This window comes from Aotus nancymaae, unplaced genomic scaffold, assembly GCF_030222135.1.
Source record: "Aotus nancymaae isolate 86718 unplaced genomic scaffold, 86718_ANA_hifiasm-v0.15.2.pri h1tg000099l, whole genome shotgun sequence".
Lineage (NCBI taxonomy): Eukaryota > Metazoa > Chordata > Mammalia > Primates > Aotidae > Aotus > Aotus nancymaae.
In genome coordinates, this window is record NW_026988514.1 from 6,264,371 (window position 1) to 6,277,310 (window position 12,940).

Genomic DNA, 12,940 nt, shown 5'->3' on the forward strand with positions numbered 1-12,940 from the left:
GCAGTGAGTGGAGATTGCACCACTGCACTCCAGCCTGGGCGATAGAGTGAGACTCTGTCTCAAAAAAAATAAAATAAAAGTAAAAATTGTTTTTGAAATAATCGTTATCAAAGCAGCATAGAAATATTAAAATTAGTCTCTTGTTTAAAACTAAATTATGTCCTTTACATTGTGTCCAATGCATATAAAACTTCATATGTATTATTTCATAGCTGATAAAATCTGAATGATTTTTCTGTTATGAGAAGACACAGGTACACCTGCCTGAGTAAGGCATCCTATGCTGGTTTAAGAAAGGCTTTTATGTGACTGTGGTAATGGCTATAGCAATATATAAGAAAAGAGGCATAATTTTTTTTCTTTTTCGTTTTGTTTTGTTATTTTTCTTTCCCGAAGATCTGCCCTGTGATCCAAATTTTTATCTTTTAATGTAGTATGAAAAGTGGAGCATTAACTTACAAAGGGCAAGAACTTGTTTGAAAAGTGTCTTTTAATATGTATACATTTTGGGCCTATGGAAGTAAATCAAAAACATCTGAATAACTATTTTCATAAAGTAAGCTAAATCATATTATAAGATTTTTATGTTAGTGATAATGTTATTGAATTTAGGCTATGGAAACATCTTTGATGTTTTTACTTTATTGCTTTCCAAGTTCAATATTTTCCTATTGCTGCAACTTCTTTTTAAAGGGTTGTAGAGCACCACAATTCTGTTAATAAATGAAAGACTGTCACTCATGGCCAGAAGGTAAAAAAAATAAAAATAAAAATAAAAAAATGAAAGTTATGCAGCTTGGGAAATAACGGCCTCTTTTAGGAGAAAACAAATGTTTCTACAGTACGATGAGAATGTCTTTACAAGAGAACTTTTTTTTTCCTGGAGCTGTTGCAGTTTTAGTACATTGAGTGATTCCCTCACATTCTAAGTTATTATGTACTTTTAATTATTTGACTTCACGTCAAGGAACAGGTCTAAGAATCAGCCTTTATATAAAACCAGAAAGAAAAAGATAGGTCTGCTTACTTCTAATTTCTTAGGAATGTCTCCTGATTGTGTGTTTTTGTGTGTGTGCGTGTACTTTAAAGTAAGTAGGATTTGTGTTGGTTTTAATTATTATTGGAACCAATATTTGAAGATATAGGGAGCAGAAAGTATATATAGTGAAAAAATTGATAAAAATGTCGTAGAATCAGGAAATATACAGACTCTAGTGGCATAGGGAAAAAAATACAGACTCTAATGGAGTAGGAAAAAAACCTCATGTTTTGGTTTAGCCCTGTTTTTGAAAATAGCAACATAATCATGCATTTTGTTTCTTATTAACACAACATAGGGATTGCTATATTAACTCTAGAAAGATCAGAAACTTTTTGAAGAATATCATGTTTATATTATATGCACAGGGTTATTGTTCAAATTCAGTACATTATATCCTGTCACTGTACCAAGATGCATAAAACTTGATCCAAATTGAAGGCTTATTTATCACTTTTCCATTTGTAGTTCCTACAGAAGATCCACTTAGGGAGATGGCAGAGTACTTGGATTCCAGTCGAGATGAGGTCTGGGAGAAGACCTCCTGCAACAAGCAAGTTACGTTTTTGGCATACCGAGAAGGAGATCAGTTGAATTTCTTTCGCATAGTAGATAGAGGAGATGGCACTTTAACACCATTATCTGAATCTTTAAGGTAAATAGGTTTTCATTTGCATGTCTTACTGAGAAAAGGAGAACATCATATGATGTACCTTGTGTTGTCAAAAAAATCTATATATATTAACAAATGTCATGCATCTCATTCCTACCCCAGCCCCCAATATGTAAAATCTGAAATTGTCCATCATTTGATTGATATGATAAAACTGAGATTTCCTTACAGAGTGGAATATTTTCATAAAAAGATTTGATTCTGTTATTCTATGAAACTCGAAGATGCCTAATACATTATTGAATCCTGTCATAATAGTGTGTTATACACTTTAATATAATAGGGTGAAGCCTAAAGTTGATACCTTTTTTCTAAATTTAACTCTGCTGTTTAAAGACAGATAAATCTCTACTTCTCTAGTCTTGTTTTCCTACTCCATAAAAGGGAGAGAAATTTTAATATTCTAAAATCAGAAGGAAAAATCCTAGATATTTAGCTAAGCAATAGAAAAATTAGAGAATTGGACAAGGCAACCTCTCAGTTGTTGTGCATTCTGAGTTACTATGATTGTTAATCTCTTTTCACTTCAAGTTATTAAGCATTCACTGAACTTTTATGGCCATTCATTGAGCAAGGCACTGATGTTGTAAAGATGATTGTTCCTACCTTCATGGAGCATACAGTCTGCTATAAACAGTATCTGTGATATAATGTTGGTGATGTTATAAAAAGGTATCAAGATCTCTAGGAAAATAGATGAGAGAGCCTTTATTATGCTTGAAAGGTAGAGAGTTAGACACAACCCCTGAGAAGAAGTGACCTTAAAAGGGGAGTGGAGTTTGCCAAGCAGACAAAGGAAGGGAAGGTGTCACAGGTCCTGCAATATAAAAAGGTAGTGGTAAAATCATTCAAATTAAAAACAGCTTGTAGTTTGGAGAACAGTTTCTGTGGGTCAGGAGTCCAGGCACAGCATTGGTATGCTCCGAGTCCCACAAGTCTGGAATCAAGGTTTCAGCAAGTCTTTTATCAGGAGGCTTGACTGGGGAGGAGAATCTACTTTCAAGACCACTCATATTGCTGGCATAATTCATTTCCTTTCCGTTATATGATGGAGTATCTGGTTTTTTGCTGGCTGTTAGCTAGAGGCTGCCGTCAGCTCCATTTTGATGAACTCAAAACTGACTGATTTGGGGCCTAAATTACATCTGCAACATTCCTTTACCTTTGCCATATTCAGTTGGCTAGAAGCAAGACATTCATCATGCCTACACTCAAGGGTAGGAAACCATATGTGATGTGAACACCAGGGGTCAGGAATCAGAGAGATTTCCCTAGGATTCTGCCTACCACAGAGTGTTATGTGGAAGAAAGATTAGACTCAGTTTTTGTGGCCACAGAGAGCAGACTGTGACACATGGGTGTTAACCTGTTGTCTTTAATATGTCAACATCTGGTTAGCACTATATACTTGGCCTAAACCATGGGCAAGAAATGGAGGCGGTACCAGCGAGTGTTACAGCCTTAGGCCATTAATAGAATGTCTTCATACCAGTTTTGCCACATGCTGGCTCACTGTCAGTTTTCTTTCTTAGTACACCCTCTTTTGGCTCCCTTTTCCTAAAGGAAACCCAAGCTCCTCAGCTTAGCATATGAGTCATTTGACAACCTGTCACCATAGTTTTCCAGGTATTTTCATTATGCTGTGTTTTTACATACGTTTTCCCCTTTGCTTGAAATGTAGTTTTCTCCTCTTACTCCAGTTCTCCCCAGGCAACTTCTATTTGTGTTTATGACTCAGCCCAAATGTCATCATGGAATTTCATTAGAACTGTCTTATTGTTCATTACAAGATAATTTATTTTTTTCTTCCTTTCTATTCATCTACAATAATTGGACAAGGAAAGGGATAAATGAATGAGAAAGAGGAGTAGAAAGCGATCTGATCTTAACACAAAGGGCATTTATCCTTCCTGTTCTAGAAGAGACTTTCCTAGTCTACAACAAGGGTAGCAAACTTATTCTGTAAAGGTGTGCAGATAGTAACTATTTTAGGATTTTCAGGCCAAGACAGTATTGAGGATATTAAATAGGTACTTGTATAACAAGAGAGAGAACAAATTTCCACAAAATTTTACTAACAAAGTTCAAAATATAGACTTAACAGTTGGGTAATTTTCTTCTGTTTGTACCACAGATTCCAGAGAAGAATGGAATTCTTTTCTGTGGCAATAATGTTTTACCTAATTGAGATTGAAAGTGAGTGTTGCCTATCAAATTTGCAAGGTCAACTGCAAAAGTTGACTTGTTGATGCTGATCTCTAATGAGATTTTATGTATTTTACCTTGAAAAACTTTGAGATGTCATGTCATTTCAACATTGGAAAGCATGGGAACCATTGCAGCTTGCTATTACATGCAATTCAAACACTAGTTGTTGTTAAAATGACATTATTGCAGTATATGTTTCACATATAAGCATTGTTTTATTTTGAAATTTATGTTAAATTCATTACAAAACATTATTAAGTCCACCATAAACACTAATTTCCAAATAAAATTAAAAGATTTAAAAAGTGTTTGATAATAGTAGTTAAGGCCAGTTCTTCTCATTCAGAGTTCCTGAGCTAAAAAAAACATAATAAAACTTTATTGCCAGTAAGCCACCAAATGTATCCATCATCAGATAGATACTGAATGAAGTTTATGCACTAACACTACTGGTTTAATAACACAAGATAGATTCAAACATTTACCACAAAATCCTGCTGATGAATAATATAATGAATAACTGTAGACTTTAAAGACCTTACATGTTTAGAGGGGTGTGGTGGCTCAAACCTGTAGTCCCAGGCTACCCTGGAGTCTATGGTGGGAGGATTGCTTGAGCCCAGGAGGTAGGAGGTTGCAGTGAGCCAAGATCATGCGACTGCATTCCAGCCTGGGTGACAGACTGAGACCCAAAAAGACAAAAAAAAAAAAAAAAAAAAACCTTACAAGTTCACTAACTCTATAAATTTGTCCAGTTAAGTTTTTTTCTGTTCCACACATCACCCCATCAGTTATAGCAGTGTTCACTTAAACTTGTACTAAGTTAGTGTTTAGCAACTTATTTGAAAATATTCTCACCTGTAGTAGTTTCATGCAGCCTGTTCATAGGGACCAACTCTTCGTCATTTCAAACTTGGTATTGACGCCGGCAATAAACAGTAACACAGAGCAATATGGGTAATATATGTGAATTCATAAAAAAAAACAAGGAAAATGACTCAATCATTTCCTTTATTTTTTGTTTATTTATTTATTTATTTATTTTGAGATAGAGTCTTGCTTTGTCGCTCACGCTAGAGTGTAGTGGTGTGATCTCGGCTCACTGCAACCTCTGCCTCCTAAATTCAAGTGATTCTCTTGCCTCAGCCTCCTGAGTAGCTGGGATTACAGGCACGCACCACCATGCCCAGCTAATTTTTTTGTGTTTTAAGTAGAGATGGAGTTTTACCATATTGGTCAGGCTGGTCTCAAACTCCTGATCTCATGATCCGCCCACCTCAGCCTCCCGAAGTGCTGCAATTACAGGTGTGAGCCACCACACCTGGCCCATTTGTCTTATTTTTTAATCAACTGTTGATATTGCTTCCAATGCTGTCAACTTTTTGAGAAATTGTTCCTGCTGGAAAAGTAATCTTTAAACAAGTTTATTTTCTCAGGACATACTTCCTTAACTGCCATGATCAATAGTGAACTAATTCACTATTGATAAACAGCCTTCCTTGATTGACTAGCAGATATAAACAGTTGGAAATTTTTTGGTTATGGCTTCATTTTTATTTTTAATTTTTGTAAAGAAATTCTGCTGTGAGCCAGGCGCGGTGGCTCAAGCCTGTAGTCCCAGCACTTTGGGAGGCTGAGGTGGCTGGATCACAAGGTCAAGAGATCGAGACCATCCTGGCTAACATGGTGAAACCCCGTCTCTACTAAAAATACAAAAATTAGCCGGGTGTGGTGGCACACGCCTGTAGTCCCAGCTACTCAGGAGGCTGAGGCAGGAGAGTACGACACTGAAGTAGTAACACTGCCTGCTATTTACTGAATGCCTGCTCTACCAGGCACTTCTTATACTTTATTCCTAATTCTTACAAAACTACATAAGGTAGATATTATAGCTGATTTTATTAATGAAGAAACTCCAGGTAAGAGAGGTTAAGTGATTTAGCTCAAGACTAAAAAAGCTAGTACAGCAGCCTTAAGATTCAAATCCCCTATCTGGTTCCTAAGCTGATTCTTCCTGCTACTACTCATAGCATAATGTAGTAAGGCACCAAATGACAGACAGGCCTTACTGCATCATGCTTGTGCACTCAAGTGAGTGCCAGAACTTCTAATGTGTGAAGGCTTTTGTCTCGAGGCCAACTATACAATACCTGAAAAGGGAGGGTGCAGGAAGATTTTTGTCATTGTCAGTTATCATACTGTGGTAGCCATACTGTTGTAGGTAACTGTGGCTGTCACAAGTCAAGCATCACAGACTGAATTGGTTGTGGAGACCAGTCCTACATTCTTCCTTCTGATACCCATGCGTGTAGTTCGTGTAATTAACTCACAGTTTCAGAATATTTCGTGTTGCACCATATAAAATTTAGGAATGGAACTGTCTACTCTCTTTTTTGCCCTTGTGCGGTGATAGTATGTGCTTCAGAAACATTAAGGAATATTCTCTATTAAGGCTATCCTAAGTTATTTCCATTTCTTATAACCATATAAAATGGGAAATTTTATTAACCCTCATACTTCCATAGCATAGATTACTTTTCCTATAAGTAAATCTGCATAGAAACTATTCTGCTTTAAAGTTTTAATAATTCTCAAAATATGCTGAGTTTGTGTTTTATCAAATCCTTGCCATTCTAATTTTCCCATTATAGAAAAGATAAATGGAATTTCAAAATCTTTGTGTTCAGTTCATCAAACATTTATTGGCTATGTGTCAAGCACTGTGCCTGGTGCAGACTAAGAAGATAAAGTCTAATATCTGCTTTCAACTTGCTTACATATGGGGGAATAAGGGGGAAAACAAACATGTAAGTATAAATATGAGGATAGTGTAATAAGCCACTATATTATGCAATCAAAGAGGAAGGGCTCCAAATATAATTACATTGAAATATAAATAATGTCATTGTGGTTGATCAGTAATTGAAATGTTTAAAATGTTTAATAGCTTGTATCATGACTAGACTATCTTTTTTCTTGTTAAAATCCATGCTATTCTAGGTTTTTACATTTTCAAACACACTTAGACAAATTTTAAGTTATCTGTACTTAAAAAATTTCATTTTTGCTCTTTAAGATAGAAAATGTTCTGATGACACCTGTGTATGAATTATTATTTTTAGTTAGAATCCCCTCAGGATGACTAAAAATCTGTACTTCTCTCCTGTGCCAATTTTTAAAAAATTCTGATTCACAGAAATCTCATTAGCTTGTTGTCTGGTTTGCACAATTACCAGCTTTGGCTGACAAAATGAAATCAGACATTCTCATGGAAATGGATTTTGCCTCTTTGGGAATGATATGGCAGGTGCCAAAACATCTTCATTTATCATATACCGAATTCAGAGAAGTTCAGCTATAATAGATTTTCAGTAATGCTAGATCATAATATTTATTCCCATTTCATTTTTTCTCTTAAGAAGTATATTCTTTGAAATATATTTCCCTTACATTGACATTGACAAAATGGATGTAGTGTTTTGTCATTAGTAACATCTATAGATTGCGGTTTCATATACAGCATTTTTAGACACTGAGCAGGTATCAAACAAATTTCAAGTAGTTACTGTTTTCTTTGCAGTGGTGGTTCTATGTATAATTTGTATACAGATGAGGATGAAGAAACTGAGCCTTCTCCTTCTGGTCAACAGATAATTGAAAATTCAATAACTATGAATAAGATGAAGCTGCTGAAGGCTAAGATGAAGAACATGAATCTCAGCAAAAAGGTGATGCTGTTGGCACTTGGCCAGGCTTATCTCTCGTTTACCCTTGCAGGGCTCTCAGCGATGAGGTCTGTTGGTCATTGTGAAAACATTATAAAGTATTATTCATTTCAAGTTTCTGGCCTCAGTTATTTATTAAACTTCTAAAAAGGATAAATTAATTTTTTTAGATTAGAAGCACACCTGGAGAGATTATAATGCATTTAACATAATTCATCATTTTAAAGATCGTTTTGGGCCTAAGAAGGATTAAAAAGAGAGAGCTTAATCTTAATCTTGCAATAATTACTTTTTTAAATATGTTAATATTTATTTATTATGGATAAAAATATCTACTATTTAGTAGATGTTGTCAGTTTTCCAAAGTGATTGAACTAATTTACATTCTTTACAACTGTAAATGAGAGTTGCCATTTTTTCCATATTCTTACCAGTATTTTGCATTGTCCTTTGTAATTTTTGTAATTCTACTTTGTTTGTAGTGGCATTACATTGTGGTTTTAATTTGCATTTCTCTGATGACCCGGAAAGTTGAGCACCTTTCATATGTTTATTGGGCATTTGGATATCATTTAGTTTTTGTTTTTGTTTTTGTTTTTCTGAGACGGAGTTTTGCTCTTGTTGCCCAGACTGGAGTGCAACAGCGCAATCTTGACTCACCTCAACCTCCACCTCACAGGTCAAGCGATTCTCCTGCCTCAGCCTTCCGACTAGCTATTACAGGCACCTGCCACATGCCCGGCTAATTTTTGTTTTTAGTAGAGACAAGGTTTCACCATGTTGGCCAGGCTGGTGTTGAACTTCTGACCTCGTGATCTGCCTGCCTTGGCCTCCCAAAGTGCTGGGATTAGGCATGAGCCACTGTGCCCAGCCTGGATGTGTTTTTTAATAAAGCACCTATATTTTGCCCATTTTTCTATTGGGTTGTATGTTTTTTGTTAGGGTTTTTTTTCCTGGAGTTTTATGTATATTCTAGATATAAGTCCTTTGTTTCCTATTACCATTTTATTGCCTTCCTTTTTACTCTATTAATGGCTCCCCTCCTTTTCATATACAATAAAATTTAAAAATCTTTAATATACCACTTGATGAAGTTTTACATTTCTATACACTCATGTATACACAACCCAAATTAAAATAGGACCTTATACTCCAGAATGTTCCCTCATAATATTTTCCAGTTAATTCTTACGTTTTCCTACTCTCAGCAATAATTACTGTTTTTACATCTATTACCATAAATATGTTTTTCCTATTCTTGAAATTTATATAAATGGAATCATGGAGAATATGGTGTGGTTTCTCTTGTTCAACATAATATTTATTTGATTCATTCATATGATTGCATGTGTCAGTTAATTATTTTTTGTTGTTGCAAACTATTCTACTGTATGATTGATTTACCTCGATTTGCTTCTCTCTTTTCCTTTTGATGGACATTTGAGTTGGCTCTAGTTTTTGACTTTTATCAATAAACCTGCTTTGAATATTCCCTTACTTTCTTTAGTAGATATATACATTTGTTTCTTTGGAGCATATACCTAGCAATGAACTTTCAGAGTCAGAGGGAAGATATATGTTTAACTTTATTATGCCAAACAATTTTGCCAAGCATTTGAACCAATTTACACTCTTATCAGCAATGTGAGAGTTCTAGTTTATGCTACATTTTTGCCAACACTTAATATTGTCAGTCTTTTTATTTTAACTATTCCGGTGACTGTGTAAATGGTTTTCATTTATATTTCTCTAATGAGGAATAATATTGCCTTTTCATGTAATTATTGGTCATTGAGATGCTCTTTTTTGTGAAGTGCCTGTTCAAGTCTTCTGCTTATTTTTTAATTGAGTTCTCTGCCTTTTGCTCATTGATTTGTAGATATTTTTGTATATTATGGATACAAGTCCTTTGTCAGAGGTATGGGTTGCAGATATTTCTAGCACTTTATGGTGGCTTGTTCTTTTACTTTCTTATTCTTTTGATGAATGTTTTTAACTGTATTCTAATTCATCAATTTTGCTTTTATGATTATCATTTTTGATAACCTTTTGATGAAATATTTTCCTACCACAGGTCTTAAAGCTTTATGATTGTTTCTCACTCACTTAGATTTAGACCATCTGAATTTTTTTTTTTTAAGACAGAGTCTCACTCTGTTGCCCAGGCTGGAGTGCAATGAATGGCACGATCTTGGTCCACTGCAGACTCTACCTCCCTGTGTCAAGTGATTTTCCTGCCTCAGCCTCCCGCATAGCTCTCCTGCCTCAGCCTCCCATGTGCCACCATGTCTGGCTAACTTTTGTATTTTTAGTAGAGATGGGGTTTCGCCATATTGGCCAGGCTGGTCTCGAACTCCTGACCTCAGGTGATCCACCCACCTGGGCCTCCAAAGTGTTAGGATTACAGGTATGAGCCACTGCGCCCAGCTGAAAATTTTTTGATATAATGTAAACTGGGATAAAGATCTTTTTTTTAATATGGAGAACAATTGACCTAGTTCTATTAAAAAAAAATCCTTTCCCCACAATCCTAAATGTTTATGCACCTAATAGTAGAACTTCAAAATACATGAAGCAAAAACTACAAAGAAATAGACAAATACTTTTGTTCAAAGATTTCTACATCTCCACTCTCAAAAATTGATGGAACAGATAGAAAATCAGTGAAGGATTTAGGAGACTTGAATGTTATCAACCTACTTGACCCAACTGACTTACAGTATGCTCTACCCAACAACAGCAGAGTACACATTTCTTTTTAAGTGCATGTAGAACATTTACCAGGGTAAACCATATTGTGTGCCATAAAACAGGTTCAATTTTTTTTTTTTTGAGACAAGAGTCTTGCTGTGTCCCCCAGGCTGAAGTTCAGTGTCACAATCTCGGCTCACTACAACCTTCGCCTCCCAGGTTCAAGCGATTTTCTTGCCTCTCGGCCTGCCAAGTAGCTGGGACTACAAGTGCATGCCACCATGCCCAGCTAATTTTTTGTATTTTTAGTAGAGATGAGGTTTCACCATGTTGGACAGGTTGGTCTTGAACTTCTGACCTCAAGTAGTCTGCCTACTTTGGCCTCCCAAAGTGCTGGGATTACTGATATACACCCGGACCAGGTTTAAATTTTAAAAGATTCCAAAGAGTACAAAAATGCTCTCTGATTACAATGGAATAAAATTATAAATAAGTAATAGATATATGGAAAATCTTCTTATATTTGAAAATAATACACTTCTAAGTAACTGATAGTCAAGAAGTCCAAAGAGTAGTAAGTATTTTACACTGAATAAAAATATTCTGATATTGTGATGAATTTATTTTTTTTTAATGTGAAATTATTCTTGCATTCTGAGAATGAACCATTCTTTTTTTGTTTGTTTGAGACAGAGTTTCCCTCTTGTTGCCTGGGCTGGAGTGCAATGGCGCGATCTCTGCTTACTGCAACCTCCGCCTCCTGGGTTTAATTGAGTCTCCTGCCTCAGCCTCCTGAGTAGCTGGAATTAAAGGCATGTGCCACCATGCCTGGCTAATTTTATATTTTTGGTAGAGAAGAGGTTTCTCAGTGTTGGTCAGGCTGGTCTCAAACTCCTGACCTCAGTTGATCCGCCCACCTTGGCCTCCCACAGTGCTGAGTTTACAGGCATGAGCCACCTCGCCTGGCCCAGAATGAAACAATTCTTGGTTGTAATGTATTTTCCTTTTCATTTCTTTAGATTTAAATTACCAATATTTTATTTAGGATTTTTGCATTAGGATTTTGTTCATGAGAGAAATTTTGATACATAATTTTTCTTTCTTTTCCAGTAAACAGTAAACTTGGAAGAATTTTACCATGAACACTTATTTATCTAATATCTAAATTCTGCCATTAACATTTAAAAAATTTTAATTGTAATTGTGGTAAAATACATATAATATAAAATTATCTTAATCATCTTAAATGTACAAACAGTTCAGTAATGTTAAGTATTGTTGCACACATTGTTGTACAACCAATCTCCAGAAGTTTTTTATCTTGTAAAGTTGTCATAATGTATCAGAATTTCCTTCTTTTTTAAGACTGGAAAATATTTCATTGTATGGCCATATACCACATTTTTTTAATCCATCCATTCTTCATTGGACACTTGGATTGCCTCCATCTTTTGGCTGTTGTGAATAATGGTGCTGTGAACATGAGTGTACAAATATCTCTTTGAGACTCTACTTTCAATGTTTTCTTTTAGTAGTTTCATAGTTTCAGATCTTAGAGTGAAGTCTTTAATTCATTTAGATTTTATTTTTGTATATCGTGAAAGATAAGGGGTCTAGTTTCATTCTTATGTACATGGATCCAGTTTTCCCAGCATCATTTATTAAAGAGACTATCCTTTCCCCAGTGTATGTTCTTGGCACCTATCAAAAATAAGTTCACTGTGTGTCTGACTTTTTTCTGGGTTCTCTATTCTGTTCCATTGGTTGTGCATCTGTGTTCATGTCAGTACCATGCTGTTTTGGTTACTATAGCTCTGTGGTATAATTTAAAGTCAGGTAATTGTGATTCCTTCAGTTTTGTTCTTCTTTGCTTAGAATGGCTTTGACTATTCTGTGTCTTTGTGGTTCCCTGTAAATTTTAGGATTTTTTTTTTCTGTTTCTGTGAAAAATGCCATTGGTATTTTGATAGAGATTACATTTAATTTGTAGATTGCTTTGGGCAGCATGGACATTTTAACAATATTATTTCTTCCAACTCATGAACATAGAGTATTTTTCCATTTTTTTGTGTCCTCTAATGTTTTATAGTTTTCATTATAGAGATTTTTCACTTCTTTAGTTAAGTTTATTCTTAGGTATTTTATTTTATTTTATTTGTAGCTATTGTAAATGGGATTACTTTATTGATTTTTTAAGATTATTCACTGTTGGCATATAGAAATGCTACTGGGTTTTATATGTTAATTTTGTGTCTGCAACTTTACTGAATGTGTTTATCAGTTCTAATAGTTTTTTGATGGAGTCTTTAGGTTTTTCCAAATGCAAGATCATATTATTTGTAAACAAGAATAATTTACTTCTTTCTTTTCAATTTGTATGCCCTTTCTGTCTTTCTTTCTTTATTTTTTTTTTGAGACGGAGTTTTGTTCTTGTTGTCCTGGCTGGAGTGCAATGTCGCGATCTCGGCTCACTGCAACCTCTGCCTCCTGTGTTCAAGAGATCCTTCTGTCTCAGCCACTTGAGTAGCTGGAATTACAGGCATCCACCACTACGTCCGGCTAATTTCGTATTTTTTTACTAGAGATGGGGTTTCTCCATGTTGG

At 35.2% G+C, this 12,940-nt stretch overlaps 1 protein-coding gene across 1 annotated transcript in view; it reads left to right on the top strand.

Annotated features, from left to right (window-relative positions):
* ZFAND4 (zinc finger AN1-type containing 4) overlaps positions 1-12,940 on the top strand; it is a 64,775-nt gene that overhangs the window by 33,327 nt on the left and 18,508 nt on the right. The window contains exons 5-6 of the mRNA XM_012439268.2: positions 1,508-1,694; positions 7,501-7,648. Of these exons, the coding sequence (XP_012294691.1) occupies positions 1,508-1,694; positions 7,501-7,648 (335 nt within the window). The remainder of the gene's footprint in view (positions 1-1,507; positions 1,695-7,500; positions 7,649-12,940) is intronic.